The sequence below is a fragment of the Haemaphysalis longicornis genome, unplaced genomic scaffold (genome assembly GCF_048455015.1).
Source record: "Haemaphysalis longicornis isolate Haplotype H1 unplaced genomic scaffold, Haemaphysalis longicornis Haplotype H1 scaffold_3, whole genome shotgun sequence".
Taxonomy (NCBI): Eukaryota; Metazoa; Arthropoda; class Arachnida; order Ixodida; family Ixodidae; genus Haemaphysalis; species Haemaphysalis longicornis.
In genome coordinates this window covers 91,287,598-91,306,513 of record NW_027526335.1, presented here as the reverse complement: position 1 = coordinate 91,306,513, position 18,916 = coordinate 91,287,598, and the positions used below count along the sequence as shown (strand labels likewise).

Sequence of the window (18,916 nt, the reverse complement as noted above, 5' to 3'; positions counted from 1 at the left end):
TCGAGAACCAACGCCATGTTTCCTTGCCGTGCTATCCAATTCACTGAAGTGTTTTCCTAGGGAGAAAAGTTCATACTGAAAATGACAGATTTTGGTTATTGCTCTAAATGAGCTGCACTGAAAAGTAATTGCATACTCGATTGATTGATTGTAGGGGTTTAACGCGCCGATGCAGCGCAGGTGACGAGGCGCACTGTACTGGAAGGCTCCGGATTAATTTTGGCCACCTGGGGATCTTTTAACGTGCGGCGAAATCTCATAGACACGGGCATTTTTGCTTTTCTCCTCCATCAGAAAAGCGGCCGCCCCGGTTGGGAATCGAACCTGCGACCTTGTGCTCAGCAGCGCGGCGTCTTAGCCACTGCGACAGGTAAATTGCACATACTTAATCCATTAAAAGCTCTTTGCATGTTAATCCACCAAACGTACATTAAAAAGTGTGCAATGCATATGGCATAATTATTCATACATACACACAAAAGCAGTACTATGCCACCTGAACGCGGCGGCAGCATTTCAAGTTCTTCCTCTCCTTGGTCCCTCTCCATCTTAGGGAGCACAATGCCCACAATTTGCTCCGCTTGTGTTTGCACAGGGCAACCCATGTTTCAACAGACGGGTAGTTGATTATTGTTCTTCCAGTGTCAAGCAGGTCTAAAAAGTAAACCACCAAAGCTCGGGGAATAGGGTTGGTCGCTCAGAGTAGATGCTGCTGCCGAGTGCACAACAATCACCATTTGCACGGGCACAAAAGACGCGAAAAATTATGCTGCACCATCATATAAAACATCCAAAGAAATTCGTCCAGACACAGTACATTGACCGAAGTGCTTACTATATTTGTAAGCACTTCAGCTTCTAGACCCAATAGCCCCGCAAACAGCTGCAAAGCATGGAAGTGGTAACAAATCCACCGTATTGTTTGCAAGTTCAAGTATGATGTTAGACTGTACATTGGCTGCGTCAAGCTATCCAACATTTACGGGTGTCCTTAAATGTACTCAATATTTTCAGTAATTTTTTCCTAAGTAACTCGGCATTCCCAAACTGCCTCACAACAATGTCAGTCCAATTGCATAACCACGAATAAGAAGAAATAGTCCTGTAGGTGTTATAAAGCCTTCATTACAGAATAAAATAAAACCTGCATAGAATTTCATTACTAGTACACAGCATCAAGTTCACACTAGGATAATGACACTCTCAATGCTTTCTTTCATGGCAGTAGTGGGAGACGAGCTCACAGTTCCTTTTACGAATGCAGAAATATGGATGCAGATAGGGATGAGGCAACCAAGAGATCCAATGACCTTGGTATTTGCATGCAAGGCACAGATCACACCAGTATTTTGTACACTGTTTATTTTCCCCATTGGCCTTCAATTGTCACTGGACTCGACGTTCACTGTCTGGAGCCCTGCAAATGAAAGAAAGATGTCACAGCGTGATTTAATCATAAGCAACATCAACAGAAATGACAAATTTGAGACATTTTTTGCCAGCTTCAAGCTCTTGAAATTAAAGCTGCAACTGCCTTTTAAATCATTCCCAACAAGCTCAACTGATTCCTGAATCCTGTAGTGACAACTGCAGATGGCAAAACTTTCACTACAGCTGTGAACTAGCCTTGTATGCAGGTGTTAAATCCCGGTGCCTAGGATTCACCAAGACAATCGGGTAGTTATCACCAGCTCATACTTTTGCACCAGCTTTTCAATCTCAAACATCCCACAAGAGGAGTTCAAGTGTCTCAGGTGCCCTATAACCAACCATTTCTCTGAAATTTTGCTTTCCAAGGAACGAGCAGAAATGTGAAGTATGCATTTGCTCAATCACATAAATGGCCACAGTAAGAGACGTTAACTTTGCTTTTCTTGTGTGCCCTAAAGCTGTTTTTTTTAACAATGAAAACAGCTGGTATGCCTGAACTACACTGACACTGTATTTTGTTAGAATGTATGCAACCATATGATCACAATGAGTTAAGTACAGTTTCAAGAAAAACCAGAAACCTACAAAAGTTCAGCAAGATGTGCTTGCCACATAAAATGCTCTCAGTATGTACTAAGGCTTTAAACAAACAAACAAACAAAAACATGTCGAGACCATGCATGTTCCTGGTCTTAGCAGCTTCCCCTGCTACAAGTTCTACAATGAAAGAGATCCACACCTCCTGTAATGCCAAATCTAGCGGAGCAATACTAAACTGGTTATTTAGGTATTCGATTGATTATTCTAATTTGAAAGCCGGATAATGTTACGGGAAGCGGAGTGGCAGGTTAGCGTACCATGTTAACTCTTTAGTTATGGTGCAGTAGGCTACCGGACACTGAGTTCCGATGACTTCAAACCTCCAGCGAAAACACAAAATACGGCCTTGCAGACAACTATCGCCATCTGGAGTACTTAGAGGCAAACCCCTTTTCAGTTTGTTTTGTTTGTTTACATTTTGAGAGCGGAGGCAGCATTGCGAGCAAAATTTAAACCCAAGCTAAGAGTTCCATTGAAGTAGTGTCCGCTTCACACAGTGCTCCGCAAAGGCTGTCTGCCATCACTGGGATTTCGGCAGCAGCTGCTGCTGATTTTTATGACCCCAGCAGCAGTGGGGTTGGCAGAGTTTAGTTCCGACGAAGTAGATATGCGAGTACAACAAAGCGTCGAAAGGACACGCCCCCTCTCCATTTTTTGAGCAGAAAGCCTAACATCCCCCTTTACAAGAGGGGGAGGAAGCAGCAACCATGCGTGAAATACGACCATAAAATGCGCAAGTGCAGCACCGTCCTGCTTAGCAAAAGAACTTCTTCAGCTGCCACTACCCTCTAACAGGTCGGTTTAATCCTCTATAGAGATTGAATGAATTTTAGCACCACCGCGCTAGACGTTTGCACTAAAACGTGGGAAATAACTGTGACACCGAATCCTAGATAGTGTTCCGTGCAGGTAACACATCCAGAAACATTACTTCCAAAACAGTGACAATAATAATGTCGCGTGTCTACACGCAGGAGTCTGAAGTCCCTATGCCAAATTTTATTATTACCGGCTGAGTTTTAAGTGCTCACGACAAATTTGGGGAAGTCGGCTAAGCCAAACGGGCTTTGATACAAAACTTTTCCTTCCATGAAGCCTTCGCTTGTGGATAGACAGGCGGTGTCCAAGTTCCATGGTGTACCTCCTCCAGCAATAAAGCCCACTGTTCCAGCAACGAAAGCCAATGGTGTACCAAATAAAAGTTGTAAAGATTCACTGCTGCAACACTTTGTGCATTCAGCAGGTGGTAGATTTTCTGAAACCAACACTTCAGACCACCTGACTGCTCAGATGGCTTTGGTGAAATTGTGCAACAACTTCACTTCTTCGTACAATTCGTTTTTTGTATCCTCACAAGGTCACAAAAATCAGCCATCCCCTGTACGAAGGCACAGACAAAATTAAATCGATCAAGTACCCAATGTGCGAACACCAAGTTTAAATTAGGTCAGTATAGAAATTAAGGTCTACAGGCACGTAGTGCCACCTGAAGTGCACGTTTGTGGAGAAAATTAAATGAATGCACATCATGTTGCTACAAGCCAACATTCACTAAATTCGAGTAGGTCCTGAATACTTCCATGTCAATCTTTACTGCCATATAACACCACAACAGGTTTTACCACATCCCATGAACACAGGGCCCAGCCAAGCAATAAGCAGAGATGAAAGTTTAGCCATGATAAAATTTGCGAAATGTTGCACATGAATTTCCTGTTCAGCCGATACCCTGCACATCAGCCGAGAGGGCAGCAACAACCGGCCAACACTGCCGCCACACTCACTCTTGAACGTCTCCACAGGCACGTAGGTGACGAGCGTGTAGAGCTGGTTGGGCGAGTCCTCGTCCTCGTTGCGCCTGCGGGCCAGCCTCACGCGGACACGGAAGGGAACGCTCCTGCAGAGAGGAACGGGGTCGTGGCACGGAATTAATCTACCTGTGCCAGCTTCGCTGTGCACATATTATCATAGGGACGCTCACTGCCCCACGATGACACCAAGTGTGCAAGACGTCTGTGTACAAGTGCCACACACTGGTACGACAACAAAGTGCCCAATGGCACAACAGCTCGCACAATTTGTCGCCCAATTCTCTCTAAGTTGTTGCCAATGGTGTTTCCTTTGGGTATCCGAATGGCTACGCAAGCACCAAAGATTACTCTGAAGGCTGTCGCCATAGGGCAACCGCTTGACATCAACAAAGAGAGCTGCTGAAGTCACGCCAGTATGAACGAAACGTGACAGCAACATTTGAAACAGATCACAATTCCGTTGAAGAGATCACTGCATTTGTTCATGCCCCCTTGCCGAAGAGAGGGACACAGAGCCATTAATCACCTCAGTACTACTTCAAAAATAATGATACTGAATTCACCAACTCCTGCTAAGTGCTGTGACTCGCTATAACACTTGGCTCTGCCATTTCAACACGAGATAGGGCAACAAGTCATGGCATGGCAGAATTGGGATTAATAAAATTAAGAAGTCATGGCATCAGTGATGGAAGTGGCATTTTACTTCTCGGAGCAGCTGTTGGAGCAGGCAAAATCCCAGTTTGGAGCAGCCGTAAGCCGCTTTGGAGCAGATGCCAAAATATGCCTCTAGACAATTATGAGGTGGATATAATTCACAAGAAAACCGCTAAAGTTTCTAATATTTATTACGCACCATACTGCATGTAAAAACCAACGATCAAATGCAGTAGGCACATCATTTCAAAAATCCAAACAAGACCTCTGGTGCCTTTAACTTTCGGATAAAAATACTTGAGGTACATAACTAAACTGTCTTAGTTTTAAAACGTACATTTCCACTTGCAGCCGAAAACTAAAACAGGGTAAACACAATTAGCGCAAAAGCTACAAAACTAGTCACCCTTAAGTCACGTTTTCAAAAAATTGAACATTTTAAGTGCCGGGTTTGTCTGTATATGTAGTTCGGGTACACCGCAACAACGTTGGAGTTGGACCGATGCAGCATGTAATAGAAAATGATTGCAGAAAAAAGTTTTGAAAAAATATAAAGCCGAATAATACTAACTTTACAAAAACATGGCAATGCCCCAGGGCGGCCGTGAAGCCATGAACAATCGCAGATAAAGAAGGCCATGCCTACAGATGCGCAGACACATCGCAGCAAACTAAGTTTACAAGCGGGTTTGACTTGGATGTTTAAACAAACGTGACACTAGACCCAAGTTTATTTTCAGTTTCAGTTTTGCACCAGAGTTAGAAGTGCTACCACATGCTTTCAAAATGCCCCTTCGGTGCACATTTGGAGCGAAAATCCCTTAAAACGACCATTCGGAGCAGCATAAAGCAGAAGTTTCATCTTGGAGCGGTTTGGAGCAGCACTTCCATCACTGTGGCATGGAAGAATTGGGATTAATAAAATTTAATGCGCAGTTCTGAAAAGGGGCATGGTATTTTTTGCATGCTAAGAGGCAAATTTGAGGCCTATTACAAATGTTGCCCATGTTGAAGCTTAGTTGTACATTAACGGCCAACTGCACTCAAATTTCACCTCTGGCCAAATTTATTTTAAACGTACCATACGTACCACCCAACCAACCAGGACATGACTTGTAGCTCCGTGAAACGACTTTTCAATTAGTTCCGATGCAGGTGAAGATGCACCTGCCCGCAGATCACACAAATAGCCATGAAGCAGAAGTGACACTACGGCCGGCCCTGCACTTTTGCCTACTGCCAGCTAGGAGAAACTGTCGAGCTCCACTGGGTGCGCTTTTCTAACAACTGCAGCGAGGGCAATGCGCTGTGCTTAGGTTTGGCCCTGCTGGCCGGCTGCTTACGACCACTCACTCGTCGAGTGGCGCATCACATCAGTCTGGCAGTAATTTGCTGCCATAATGCTGTCACGAATGCCGAGACTGCAGGCACAAGTGCAAAACACCCAACTGTCGGAAAAATCGCAAGATATGTGAGGTAAGGAACAGTGCTACACCTTATTGCCTTGCCTCACCAGGTTTGAAATACAAGGTTTCTACTGCTTTATTCTTCTGTATAATCCTGGCAACAAACAGTCCAAGACCAAACGATCAGAGATCACACTTTTCAGATATGGCAGCTGCCTGTGATGAGCCATTTTTGTCACCATCGAACAGAGAACGCAAGTACGAATTGCACGGCTGTCTCTCATTCAGGAGGCATGGCACATATCAGTTCACACCATGTTTATCTCAACGGTTTCACAACGCATCGAGAAAACAACTGAGGAAAGGCTGAAGCTGGCCTTGTATGCTGGAGTTAAATCCTGGTGCCGAGGCATTTGCAAAGACAGTCAGGTAGTTATCACCAGCTAACTTTCTTTAGCACCAGTATTTGTCATCTCTTGAACACCTCACAACACGAGATCATTCAAGTGTCTCAGGTGCACAATCAACGCCTCGAATTAATGGGAAATATTAAATTGGTCTGAAAGTAGACAAACCACAGTGAATAGAAATGGCTTCAGAAGTGCTGCTTTTGCTTGGATGCAGGACCGCTGCCTCTGTCAGCACCTAAGCAACACTGTTGCAATGGTTCGGTAAAACACAGTAAAACACACCAATACCCTAAAACGTTGAGTCTGCAGTGTACCTATTTCATCTCAAAAATGCTTCTCGTGCATTTTCAGGTAATAGAGCCCTGCAATGTATAAAGTTTGTTACAGGGTTTTACGGTACACCATAGATGCAAGTTGATATTTGCAATGGGAAGCTCCACTCTACCCGAAGCAGTCCACTGTTACAGGCACTGCGGCCACTTCCGTATGCACTACAGCTGCCAAAATATAAGTTTTCGTGGGCAGGTTGTAAGTGAAATTCTCGCGCATATATAAATACTGCTGCGAAATCACAGTTGCTAACAGACAGTCTCCCATAAAGACACCACAGTGACTATCACTGCTTCGAACAAGTGCGCGCAGTGATGCGTGCGCAAAACCGTAACCTGGCGTTGGCTCTTCGGCCAGCAACAACGCACGACGACCAACTGCGGGCAACGGTGCCGCGTATGCCATCCGACTGGCATGGATAACCGCACACTGTAAATCATGCTGCTAACGTGACTACGGGAGGCTAGGTTCCGCTGGCAGTGTCACGATTGTGTGCACCCACCTGATTCCCTTGGACCAGATGAACTTGTTCAACCTGGTGTCCACACGGACGTCGGATGTCCCCATCTGCTTTTCTGCGAACTTCTTTATCTCTTTGATGGCACGAGGAGCCCGCTTTTTGAAGCCCACACCGTGCAACCGCTTGTGAAGATGGATGGTGTATTCTCTTGTCACAACTTCATTGAGCGTGGACTTGCCACGCTTCTCGCGCTTTCCTTCGCCCTTGATCTTGGCCATCTAAAGTGAGCGCAAACGAAAAATGCATAGCGCGCTTTAACACATCACAGACCTCCTTCATTACACAACACATCTAATGCTGCGATCGGTAAAGTAGCATGGGCTTTGATCATTAGCGTTGTAAAGCAGAGAAGTTAATGTGGCGTAATAACCACCCTGGTGAAACACAGGACATTTCATGCATCGCCTTAAGGAAACATAAAATGACAAATTTACTATTTAAGTTACGATTAATAAAGATAAAGAATTGAGGCACACACATACCGTTCACACGGCTCCGGGATTCGGCCGGAAAAGACTTCGCCAGTGTTGACGGACCGCAGACACCGCAGAGCTCCCGGAACAAGTCTCCTTCGCAAGTTTTCACAATAACAATATTTGCAGCAAAAATAAATTTCCAGTATGTAATTTTGAATTAATTTTGTTTAAAATATTTTTTAAATGTAGAATAAAATCTTCATCGTTTATTCAGTTCGCCGACTTTACGCGACAAAATTAGCGGATTTTCTTTGCGGAATCTGTCGACTTTGGCCAACATGGTGCCGTAGTTGGCGTTTGCGAAGTTGAGTTTTGACGAGTTTCCTCTAAAGGATTTCAAAATGCTTCGTCGTAAATCATTGTGTATACGTATCAGCCTTAGTGAATGTGTGTGCTAGCCAGTATGTGTCAAGATGCACATACCAGAGACAATGTGTGTGCGCCCGTCTGACAATCCCGACGTAAACAAGTGCTCGAATGAGCAATGCCAATGCATATGTGTAAACATCAGCTGACGGGTGAGTGCATTGGACGTTTCTGCTGGCGATCGAGAGCGTTTACGTTGCTGAGATCACGCTAGTTGACGTTCCGCGTCACTGAAGCTTTCCTTTGTGGGGATGGGCTTTCTTTTTCTGGCCAGATTCTCCATACCATCCAGATCGTTGACTTATGTCCTCAATGAACGGGATCTCCACTTGCCTTACACAGGCGAACGTAAGCAAGCTCACATTAATTACTGAAAAATCGCGTTAATGAATTCACACGTGTGAAATAACTGTGAATTGGACGTATCTTTGTGCAGCATTTGATTCAAACTGCCAAGCAACAACCTGGCAAGTTGGGTCGTGAACATCGCAAAGAAAAGTAGTGAGTGTCGTGTCACGCTTAGCCTGGAAGTGCTCACACGCAGGTACTAACACTGTACCACTCTTTGCTTTCGTTGTAGCCCGTCGTTGCAACAGAAGCTCACGGAGCTATATCTTTCTGAATGCAATTTTAACTTAAGGAACAAGGTAAGTTTCCCCGTTTTCTACGATCAATCCGGCGCGTCTTCACGCTCTTGTGGTGCCTCCCTTGCAGAATTTGTACAATGGATCAAATCTCCTGGGAAAGCTCGTGTCCAAAGAGAAATTAAACTGCCTCGTCCTGAACCTCTATGCTGGCAATGAAGGCTACTCGCTCATGTTGAAAACGAAGAATGGAACAGAGACGGAGACAATTCGACTGCCGTACGAGGTATACAACACCCAAAGTGTCAGAGGTTACTGCCATCACGACAAGAGAGCACGAAACGGATGCTTCTCTAGGGTTGTATTAATGCCTTACGTTGATACCTTATCATTACAGGAGAGTGAACTACTTCAATACATTGACAACGAAGAGGTGAGCGGCAAAGAAACGAGTGACTTTTTCTTCTGTCCCCTCGATTTTTAAAGGTAGTCATATAATGTGTAGAAAATAGTGCAGTGAACTGATTGCAGTTCAGTGTCTAGTACTTGTTTTCAAAGTAGTGGGAATGGGTCCAATCCCCACACCTAAAGCTTGTTAACAGTGCCCAATATTTCTTTTTTCCCTCTGCTGTTAAAGCTTCCACCCATCTTGGTTGATTTATTGGAAAGATCTCAGGTATGTTCCTTTTTTTTAAATCATTTTTAGCACTTGTTTGCAAGAAGGCCACAGACTTTTCATATGCCTCAGGTGCCCTTTGCTGCAATGCTGTGCACATGCTATCGTTGCAGGCGCCGGTGTTCTATAGCGGCTGTATAGTTGTAGAGGTGCGAGACCACAGAAGATGCCTGCCAACCATGGGGACATTTTCCACCCATCACGTTCTCCTCAAACCAACCACTCAGGTGGGTTCCAGCATGGTACCATTTGCACCATAACTATTCACTCAGACCGAAAAGTCCTGGGAATGACATGATCTTAATTTTTTCTAGTTTAAGAGAAGGGAAAAAGCAACTGCCAAAAAACTACGAAAGTAGATTGAAAATGTCTGACACCTTTGAAAGAGCTGTGCACATCACAGAAAAAGCAGTCGACAACGTTCGGAATTGAGAACCACAAGTTGGTATGAGCACATGTACAATGCTGCATATAGGTTGTATTCACTGGTGAAGCATGCATGCAGGCAACCATGTTAGTGCGCCATTACTGGTTACGTCGGGCTCCGCTGGATGGCGGTACTTCTCCGTGCCAAGCACCTGATGTGTGTTGGACGTTCCAAACTCTGCGCCACTGAAGGCAAAGTAATGCCTCGGCTCCAATGTGAGTGCGAATAATAACATCTCTGTTGACACCACCATTGAGGATCGGGTTGAAACGAAGCAGTCAATGCACGCCAGTGTTTCTTTTCTTTTTTTTTCTTTTTTTTTTCTGTGGCATGCGGGTGCATGGCACAAAGCTCCGCCATGTTTGTGGCCATTCCCAGTGTTGTCAAGCGAAAAAATTGACAGCTAAAGTTTTCAGTGAATACCATCTATACATGGTCAAAGGAGTACTTGGCGCAGCATTGGTTGACATTCCATATCAATGCGATTTATTTTATTGCAGTCTAGAGGACCTCCCTGCCTGCACAACGTCGCGTGGTGCGTGTAAGCAAAAGGCTCATCGCGTGTCGTACTCTCTGTCTGCCTGCAGTCGGTGCTGTGCGACGTGGGGCTGGTGGCCCGCGGGGACAGCAACTCGTGGAGCCTGGAGGACAAGCTGTACCTGGAGGCAGCCCTGGTGATGGCCACCGCGGAGCCCCTCTGCCTTGAGCCGTCAGTGGGCGTGGCCGTCGTCTCCAACTGGCTGCAGCACAAGAGGGCCCGCTTCACCAGCCACACCGTCAACAGGTAGGCTGAGATGCCCTGGTCCGAGCACTGTGTGCCCAGCCTCTGATCGAAGACAGAGGCTCTCCTCTGCCAGCAAGGAAGGTGGAAGGACGAACATCGAGTCAAATTACCCACTCTGTCACTCGCACCTGCCAGCTATCCCAAATTAGGTGTAGAATGTATGAGTTTAGACTTTTTTTACAGCTTCAAAAATCTTGCCTCAAATTTTGTGGGAGAAAATAGATTACACATATATGAAGGCATTGTGTCTCTTGAAGCACTGGAGCCATGTGAAAGCCAGTTGCACACTTGGAGTCAGTATAAAAAACAGTGTTAGACTCAATTTTCATTCAGCTTAGACCCAAAATAAAGAAGATTGTCTAAAGATCAGCCTTGCCTTATATATTTTTCTGTGTGCATGAAATGGTTAGTGCACTTTTTATCACAATTAGTCAAGAAAGAATGATGTTACATATTAATAAACGGTACTGCGTGTTCTCCTCCCCCAGAATGAGCAAGAAACACAGCCAGGTCGCCATCAACCGGCGGAAAAAGCTGGAGCAGTGCGCTGTGCCACCCCACCTGAGGGCGCATGACTTCATTGTCCAGTACCGCAAGAGAGTGCCAGCAACACAGCCACGACCCAGCATGCCTCCCAGACAGGTCAGTGGTGCTCCAGGCCGAGTCCAGCTGGCTCCCTTTTTTGTGCTGGTTCACAGCGGAAGAATGCTTTGCATTGGTGGCACATCGAATCCTATGCTACCATGGGGAAATAGACCAATTCTTAAATGTCTACGAAAATGCTAAAAATGTTGGTTCAGCATATAATTAAGAAAAATAAAGTGTAGACAGTTCAACGTTCCTTACAGTGACAATAAATTTTTAAATGTTTTTCAAAAAACGATTCCGGAAAAAATTGCCGAAACCAAATTTTTTCTCCGGGTTACAAAGTCAATTGTTTGAAGGTAGTGGAACATAAAAAGACGGTGGGGTTGAAAAAAATTCGTGGGCGAACGTTTAAAAAAACATAGAAGGATGATAATACCATCTTGCGTAATGAACCCACTTTTTTTTCCAGAAAATTCGGCATGAATTTGGGGGGAGGGTTCATTATGCGTAAAAAAATTGCAACAGATTTTAAAAAGTTGAAATTTCTTACAGTAAAGTTGCTAAGAGAACCTCTGTCAGATCCTTAGCATTTTCATAAAAACACGTAGGTAATTATATAATCAAATTTTTTTGTTTATTCCCAACATGCTATATAGTGGCCCCCTACTCGCCATGGAGCTGTCCTCTTCACTGAAGTTTGAAGTCGCTTGCGGCTTCACATTTGTTGTCGGCCCACAGCACACTGTCTTCCGTGCCGTCAAGGCACTCCAAATGAAAGCCGGCTGTGTAGCTCATGTACTGGCCCATCGTACGGCGCGCACCAGGAGTACAAAAAAGTTTGGAACACAGCTGAACAACAAAACCACGGAGCGTAATGGTGAAGTCGCAGAACAGAAAGAGCAGAAGAGTGCGGAGTACGTTTAGCACTTTGTTCGCACGCCGCCAGAACAGCAAAGAGCAGGGCAGGGAAGGAGTGCGGAGTACGTTTTGTGCTTTGTTCGCACACTACAAGGTTTTCATGGGGCAAGAAGGTTTGTTGTGCGTTCATTACTAGCTGGCGCCCCACAAGCGCGCAATTTTTAAATTGTGAGCCACGGCATTCGTGCTCACGTCTTCGTCCACTATTGAGATTTCTTTTTCTTGGAATGCATTTTTAGCATTTCTGCACATATGGTAGCGTGATACCAAGTTACTGCGATTGTCTACGGCATCAGAAATCATGCTGAGATAAAAACATATTCCCGCTGCATTTTTTATTCAACGTGAGAAAAAAGTAAATTCTCTAGAAGAAAAGTCGGGGGGGGGGGGGGGGGGGGGGGGGGGAGGGTTCATTCTGCGAGTGGGTTCATTACGCAAGTAAATGCGGTAATTTGTGCTAAGAAATTTTTCAGATGCAAAAAACACATGTTAGCACCTGTGATGTGTGTGCCATGTGGTGAAGCAGACCATTTGTTTCAGGTGGCACAATTTCAGACGGTCCTCTTGCAGAAATCCGTAGATTATTCAGTGCTTGTGATGACGAATCCTCCCCCCCTTCCCCCACCACCACCACCACCACCATTTGGTGTGAAAATTTTTTTTAGTTAATGACTTTGCGTTTATGGCGAGCACAAAATTTCCGAACAAGTATGCGAGATTTTCATGGCTCCGAATCCGAATTTCACATGAGTTAGTATGTCATACTTCTGATTGCCCTGTATTAGCTTTTCTTGTCAGATCTGTGACAGGTGTTTTCTGCCTTTTTATTCTTCTTTTCGCAGCTCGATGCTTGGGTGCAGAAGAAGGCAACAATGCCAGTGCCAGAAAAAATTGAGGTAATGTCTCCTCACTGGTCGGCTGCGACTGCCATTGCAATTTGCATCCTCTCCCTTGTGGCTCCATATCTGATGATCACACCAGAGTGTGGGAACTGTGTTCTTCACTTCAGTAGTTCAATCTCACAGAGCTTTAAACAATGTGCCAAGCAATTTTTGATAGCAGTGCAGTAAGTTACAGAAAGTATTGTGTTATCACTTAGCCAAGCATTGTAAATCTCTGTGTTTGTATTTTGCTAGTACATTAGTACTTCATTAACTCAAAGTCAAAGGATTTTGAAATCCCACACCCTATCACCCATGTGCTGCAGATACGTTTCACACACTTAATTTAGAACTGGATGCACTTCGAACCGAATAGCTCACAACGTTACTTGTGAGGGTTTGGAAGAATACCTACAATTAGAGGTATAATGGTGGTCCACAGCGTGCTGTGAGTTTCTGTGTGTGGCAGATTCCCTTGCCAAGAGACCGCTTTAAGAAAGCAACTGGGAGTGTAGGTAAATTTAGGTAAACAGCTACCTAACAGCTTTAGGTAAACAGCTAAAGTTACGAAAATACACATAAACATAGAAGTACCGATGCGCACTGCTGTTGGTACTTGGCGCACTATGCTTGTTTTAGCTGCACAGCAGTCTGATGGTTTGGAGTTGTCTTATACAACGCTGGCCGATTGGCATAAACGACGTTGCCTTACGTGACCCTGTTTGACAAGCATACTCCATGTTTCACGAAGCGATTACTTTCTACCGTAAAAAAAATAAGCCAGGTGTAAATACGGTCAAAAACAAAGCAACGGCGGAATGAAGAGTACGCTAGTGCCATCTGGGAGGTTTGATGGCAAGCAAGGCTGCAGAGCCGCATGGCGCAGTGAAAGTTCTTATGTATACACGCCGTTATGACTTCATTGTAGACATCACTAAAACACACGATTTGGTGGGAGAATCAAATTTTAGCCTAAATTGATTAATTTCTCAGTGAATATGGCTTCATTTGCTGCCGCACAAGTGCTGGGGACACAATAAAACGCGAAATCTTTCGAATAAAACAAACTTGTATTTTGTCTTCATGGCTCCTTTAAGCATAGGGGTACTGTAGTGGGTTGAGCGTGAAAACGGGATGATTGAAACCGGACGGATGTGAGGAAGTCCTGTACTGTCCCAGTTCAGTGACAATAATGGAAAAATAGGACAAGCCTAAAAAAACAGAAAAAAAAAACAGAATAGGCTCACATGTGTAGTTTGTTGTAACTTGTGGTGTCCTGGTGCACGGTCGCACTGGCGCCGTCGGTGGGTGAATGCACTGTTCTTCGCAAGCGCACCCCAAGCTTCCACTGGCCGAAGTGTCCAGTCGCGTTCCTCCTCTTCTCCTCTCAGCACACTTCTTTTCTTCCGGGGCATGTACCCCCTCCGGGGATGGGCTTTTCTTTTCATTTGCTTTCTTTACCCGCCGCGGTGGCTCAGTGGCTAAGGCGTTGCGCTGCTGAGCACGAGGTCGCGGGTTCGATTCCCGGCCGCGGCGGCCGCTTTTCTGATGGAGGCGAAAAGCAAAAACGCCCGTGTGTGCGAGATTTCGGCGCACGTTAAAGATCCCCAGGTGGTCAAAATTAATCCGGAGCCCTCCACTACGGCGCGCCTCATCGCCTGCGTTGCGTCGGCGCGTTAAACCCCCACAATCAATCAATCAATTTGCTTTCTTTTCTGCTCCTGCTTTTTGAGCTGCTTCCTCGAGCTCGTCTCACCATCAAAAATCGGTGATTTTGAAATCAAAATTGAGAAGAGCGCAGCCATTACGTCCAGGCTGGAGTGACATTGCAGCTGACTAGCAAGTGGCTGGCTGGCCAGCACTTGGCCGGCTGCAATGTCCCTTCCGCTTCATGGCTGTTTGCATTATCCGCTGGCAGGTGCAGCATTGTCTGCTACAAAGCTATTTTAAATATCCTGAACTGATCAACAATGCATTTCACAGGGCTTTCAGTCATGTCCCACTTGGTTTGGTGGTACATACTGTTCAATCAAAATAAATTTGGCTGAGGTGAGATTTTAGTGCTGTTGGTCTTTAAGGGCAGTTCTGTTTGCCACTGTCTTGCTCAGAGTTATTTAATGCAGAAAGGGTGTCAAACTCTGTCTCAAAATGTGAAACCTGCGTCTTAAAGCTCTTCTTCCCCTCCTCACAGTTGGGCACTGCATAAGCGAGCATGTCTGCCTGCCAGTCAGAAACTGAACGTTTTCTCAACATTTATCTTTTAATGATAATGGAAGTGACTGATGGAATAAACTCTGCTGTCCTCAATCAGTGCTTGCTGAGTATGTTGCGCCTTTATCACTGTTGAGGTAAGCATAATTAGTTGTAGCACAAAGTCCACGAGTGGTATGCTAGCGCAGTGTTAACCTGATCATCTGCAAAGAGTCTAGGTGAGATTTTCAGTAGTGAATGCTGTTCTGATTGACAGTGGCCTGTATCAACCAATGAATTATGTTTTTGCTTTGACATCCAACCACACTGCTTTGATAGTAAGACTGTGCAGTTATGAGCCACGCAGTGAAGCCAAACTTTCCAGCCGTACTGAACTAGTTTTTTTGTTTCTGCGTGGCCTCATCGTTACCCACCTTTTAAATTGTTTTCGAGTTCTAATTTCAGAACAAAGAGCCTGTTAATCTCCTTGCAATCAAAAAGTTCTTCCGAAGAATTTTTAAAAGTTTGGACTCTTTTATCATTACAATCAGTGCATCTGTGGTTCTCAAATGGGGGTCTGCGGACCGCTAGAGCATTTGAGGGGTCTGCTAAGCCTCCTCCAAAACTTTTTCCCTTGCTGTTCTTTCCTCCATTTTGCCAGAATTTGCTGGCAATGCAAAAATTGGGCTTTGCCGCGTGGCATGTACCGTTTAGTTTCTCTGCATAGCACATATTTTAAAGAAGAAAACGTGGTGCAGTCTAGACATGGACAAACGGGAGAAGATACGACAGATACAGGCACCTGTATCTGACGTCTCTTCTCCCGTTTGTCCACATCTAGTTTGCACTACGTTTTCTTCTTCCTTTAATTAAGTATGTACCAACTAGCTCAGCAACAAGTTTTGTTAAATCACATATTTTAACATCGCCTTTTTGCACAAGATGCCAGCGATGAGAAAAAAAAAAACAGACCCAGAAAAGGCAGCGTATGGGTGTTTAGAAGGCTTTTAGATTCAAGAGCACATTGTTTAACGTTATGACACGCATAGTCATAGAAATGTAGCACAAAAGGTGGGAATCGAGGAAGTGTATGGGGGGCGTAAGCCGCAAGGGCAAATTGTGGGACATTACTATACTGATCGACAGATATTTCATCGTGGGGTCCCCCATCAATTTCGCTAGCCCAAAAGGGGTCCCCGGTGCAGTCATGGCTGCGAACCACTGCAGTGCATAATGGCCAACGTGGTGGGTAACCCCTCGGTTCCCCTCTCTCCTCGTGCGCAGGTGGAGCGGCTGGCCCGCGTGAGGGAGCTTCCCGAGGCGACGACGGACAACACGCCGGTGGTCGTGCAGGAGTTTGTGCTGGAGACGGAGCCTGGCACGGGCAAGCTCACCCGAGTCACCATCCTGCAGCGCCCCACCGACGAGCAGTTCTTCGGGCGGCTCTACGTCGACCGGGAGGGCCACAACAAGGGCACCAGCTGCGAGTGAGTGCAGCCTCTCTACTCGGCTCTGGCATTGGGGGCCAGATCGCACGATGCAGTGCAGAGGGTTATTTCAAAGGAGGAGTTGATGGCAGACTAGCCTTTCGATACCAACTATTCCCCCTCCCCACACCCCACCTTTTTTTTGCTTCCATTAAAGATAGCTCATTAACTGAAGGGTATCTGCAAGGTGCCTACGTAGCTTTGTTAAATATGGGTTTTACGACTGAACACCGATTATGCTTGCCCGTTTGAAGCATCACTCTGCGTTTTACAATAAATCAGTGTGGTACTGGTATCCATGAAAACAGCATGTAAGAAGTTTGGGTTAAGTGACATGATGTTGCACACGTTGAGAGATGCGGATTTTCGAACAGTGTCAAGTGGCCACAGTTAAAAGTGTGGCATGTATGCAGGATGGGTTTGTTTTCGCTGAATTTACCGCTCTCTCCTTTGCACTTTTGCTTCATCCCCAAGTTCCTTTTAAGTGCCCTTTTCTGTGCACGTAATAAAATCACCATTTCCCCCGAAATTTAGTCTTAGCTCTTGTGCCTTTTGGTTGGTTTCATTATGACCAGGCTGGTCAATATTTTTGCTTTCCAAATTTGTCATATGGGGCTTGTGCTTTTGGTCTAAGTGCTAGCTAGCAAAGTTGGGCGTGCCACGCCTCCAAAATGAGCAGCAGTGCTCTAGTATCGCTGGAAACAACATGGCTTTTGGAGCCCTGCAGCTGCTTGTAACTTTTGCAGAATTTTACTGAACTACACAAAGTCATTGCCTCCAGCACAACACTGTGCACCTTGCCACGCTTTGTTTGCCCCAGAAAGAAACAAGTGGCGAGAAAATTAGGGTTATGAGATGAAATGGGAAGCTGAAAAAAAACGGTGTGAAAGGCGGACAAAGCGGGAGTGCAGACGCCTCGCTCCTCTACCGTGGCTATTTCCAGTTTTGGACGGGTTGTTCTATGAAGCAGAATTATCTACTACTCTTGGGTTGCGCAACAGTTGGAACTTTTCATGCATTGTTTCTATGGAGAGTTTGCAAGGCCTGCTCGGGTTAATCATAAAATGTGAGCCATTGTGTAATCAGGGGATGTGTAATTGGGGGGTGATCCCCTGTAGTACGACTCACAGCCTGTGAAGTAAGAATTTAAATTGCTGCTTTTAGAATTTTATTCTCGAGAAGAAAGTTTTCATGGGGCGGCAAGACAAATGCTTGAGCACCTATTGCTTTAGTTTGGTGCGTTAAAGTTCAAATGCAGCTTGCAAATGCAAAGAAAGACTCACTTGGCTTTCTTTCTTTCTTTGCTCTGCGCAGTTTGTGAGATTGTTATAGCCCAAGGCAAAGTAGCCATTAGGCTCCTTCTTTTAACCACTCGGAGATAGTCTTTGGGATGTCTGAAGCCTGGCGACCTGTAGACACGGCCATGGCAGTGGATTAGTGAAGTGAATCTTACGCTATGTGCTGGGCAGTTTCTTGTGATCCCGAGAATGATGTTCAAGGAGGCCCATTCTGTGGTCTCAGCGTGACTCGGCATGCTTTCCAACAAAACATAGTGAGACGGGTGTGTGAGTGTGCAGCATAAAAAAAAAAAAAAACAAAAAAAAACATAATGCCCTTTTTTTTTCCCTTGCAGATTCAACCTGGGCACGCAGGCCAATGTTACCAGGTAAGCGCACGTTTTTATCGTTTGCTCTTGTTTGCCACTGGTCAGGTAAGAAGTGGCTTTCTATTTTTTTTTTATACTTATAGAGCTGTTAAACCACAGTTCAGTTCGCAGCCACATCGGCTCAATTTCTGGCTGAAGTGGAATACAGAAATTTTTTGTAGGTAGTGTTGGTGCCATCTTGAAGGACCGCAGGCAGTCTGAATGATATCATAGCCCTCCACTGTGGTGCACCTCACAGTTCTAGTCATCCCCTTTGAGGGTCACGGCCGTACATGTACGGCATCGGCAAACACTTTCAAAATGGTCAATGACGTACATGTACGGCATTGCTTGTATGTTTAAAACGCATGCCTTTTTCGCCAACTTCTTTTGCTTGGCATGTGCTGCCACACTTCGGAAATACGTCAAATTTTTTTCTTGCGCCGATGGCTCTTCTTTTTATTATTATTTTTTTTTAATGATTTGTTTCAGCGGTGCGCCGGCTATCGCTTGCGCATCCGCTAACGAAGGGGCGCGCTGGGTATCGCCCACCGGGCGCCTCTCGCTTTTTGCGAAGCCTGCCACAGACCGAGGTTGCCTGTGAAACTGATGAGGCTCTTTTCTCCTTTTTTTGTATTGTATGGGTGGTGCGCCGTCTATCGCTCCCGCATCCGGCCGCGCGCGTGCAGCGGTTGGTTTTGGTATCGTCCTGGCGCTTCCCGCTTTTTG

General features: G+C 45.4%; 2 protein-coding genes across 3 annotated transcripts in view; one reads left to right on the top strand and one right to left on the bottom strand.

Moving 5' to 3' along the window:
- Positions 1–18,916, top strand: part of Spt20 (transcription factor Spt20 homolog) — a 100,698-nt gene that overhangs the window by 70,112 nt on the left and 11,670 nt on the right. Inside the window, exons 1-13 of one of the 2 annotated variants that reach the window (XM_077703778.1) lie at positions 7,919–8,159; positions 8,282–8,355; positions 8,444–8,508; positions 8,588–8,654; positions 8,722–8,877; positions 8,989–9,024; positions 9,229–9,267; positions 9,381–9,494; positions 10,282–10,478; positions 10,967–11,120; positions 12,827–12,880; positions 16,340–16,542; positions 18,176–18,208. In XM_077703778.1, coding sequence (XP_077559904.1) covers positions 8,311–8,355; positions 8,444–8,508; positions 8,588–8,654; positions 8,722–8,877; positions 8,989–9,024; positions 9,229–9,267; positions 9,381–9,494; positions 10,282–10,478; positions 10,967–11,120; positions 12,827–12,880; positions 16,340–16,542; positions 18,176–18,208 — 1,163 coding nt within the window. In that variant the 5' untranslated portion in view covers positions 7,919–8,159; positions 8,282–8,310. Of the gene's footprint in view, positions 1–7,918; positions 8,160–8,281; positions 8,356–8,443; positions 8,509–8,587; positions 8,655–8,721; positions 8,878–8,988; positions 9,025–9,228; positions 9,268–9,380; positions 9,495–10,281; positions 10,479–10,966; positions 11,121–12,826; positions 12,881–16,339; positions 16,543–18,175; positions 18,209–18,916 lie in introns of those variants that run through there. The other variant, XM_077703779.1, reaches the window with a different exon arrangement.
- Rpl31 (ribosomal protein L31) lies at positions 1,346–7,789 on the bottom strand. Its single transcript, XM_077703784.1, has 4 exons — positions 7,648–7,789; positions 7,148–7,383; positions 3,816–3,928; positions 1,346–1,417 (listed from the first exon to the last, which is right to left on the bottom strand). Exons 2-4 carry the CDS (start codon positions 7,381–7,383, stop codon positions 1,380–1,382), a joined length of 387 nt encoding a protein of 128 aa, XP_077559910.1. The 5' UTR covers positions 7,648–7,789; the 3' UTR covers positions 1,346–1,379.

Bases quoted from the DNA above. Each gene is read 5' to 3' on its own strand.
- Rpl31 (XM_077703784.1), bottom strand. From the start codon at position 7,383: ATGGCCAAGATCAAGGGCGAAGGAAAGCGCGAGAAGCGTGGCAAGTCC. The intron at 3,929-7,147 runs GTGGGTGCACAC...TCCTCTCTGCAG, and splicing joins ATCTGGTCCAAGGGAATCAG to GAGCGTTCCCTTCCGTGTCC. The intron at 1,418-3,815 runs GTGAGTGTGGCG...TTTCATTTGCAG, and splicing joins GCCTGTGGAGACGTTCAAGA to GGCTCCAGACAGTGAACGTC.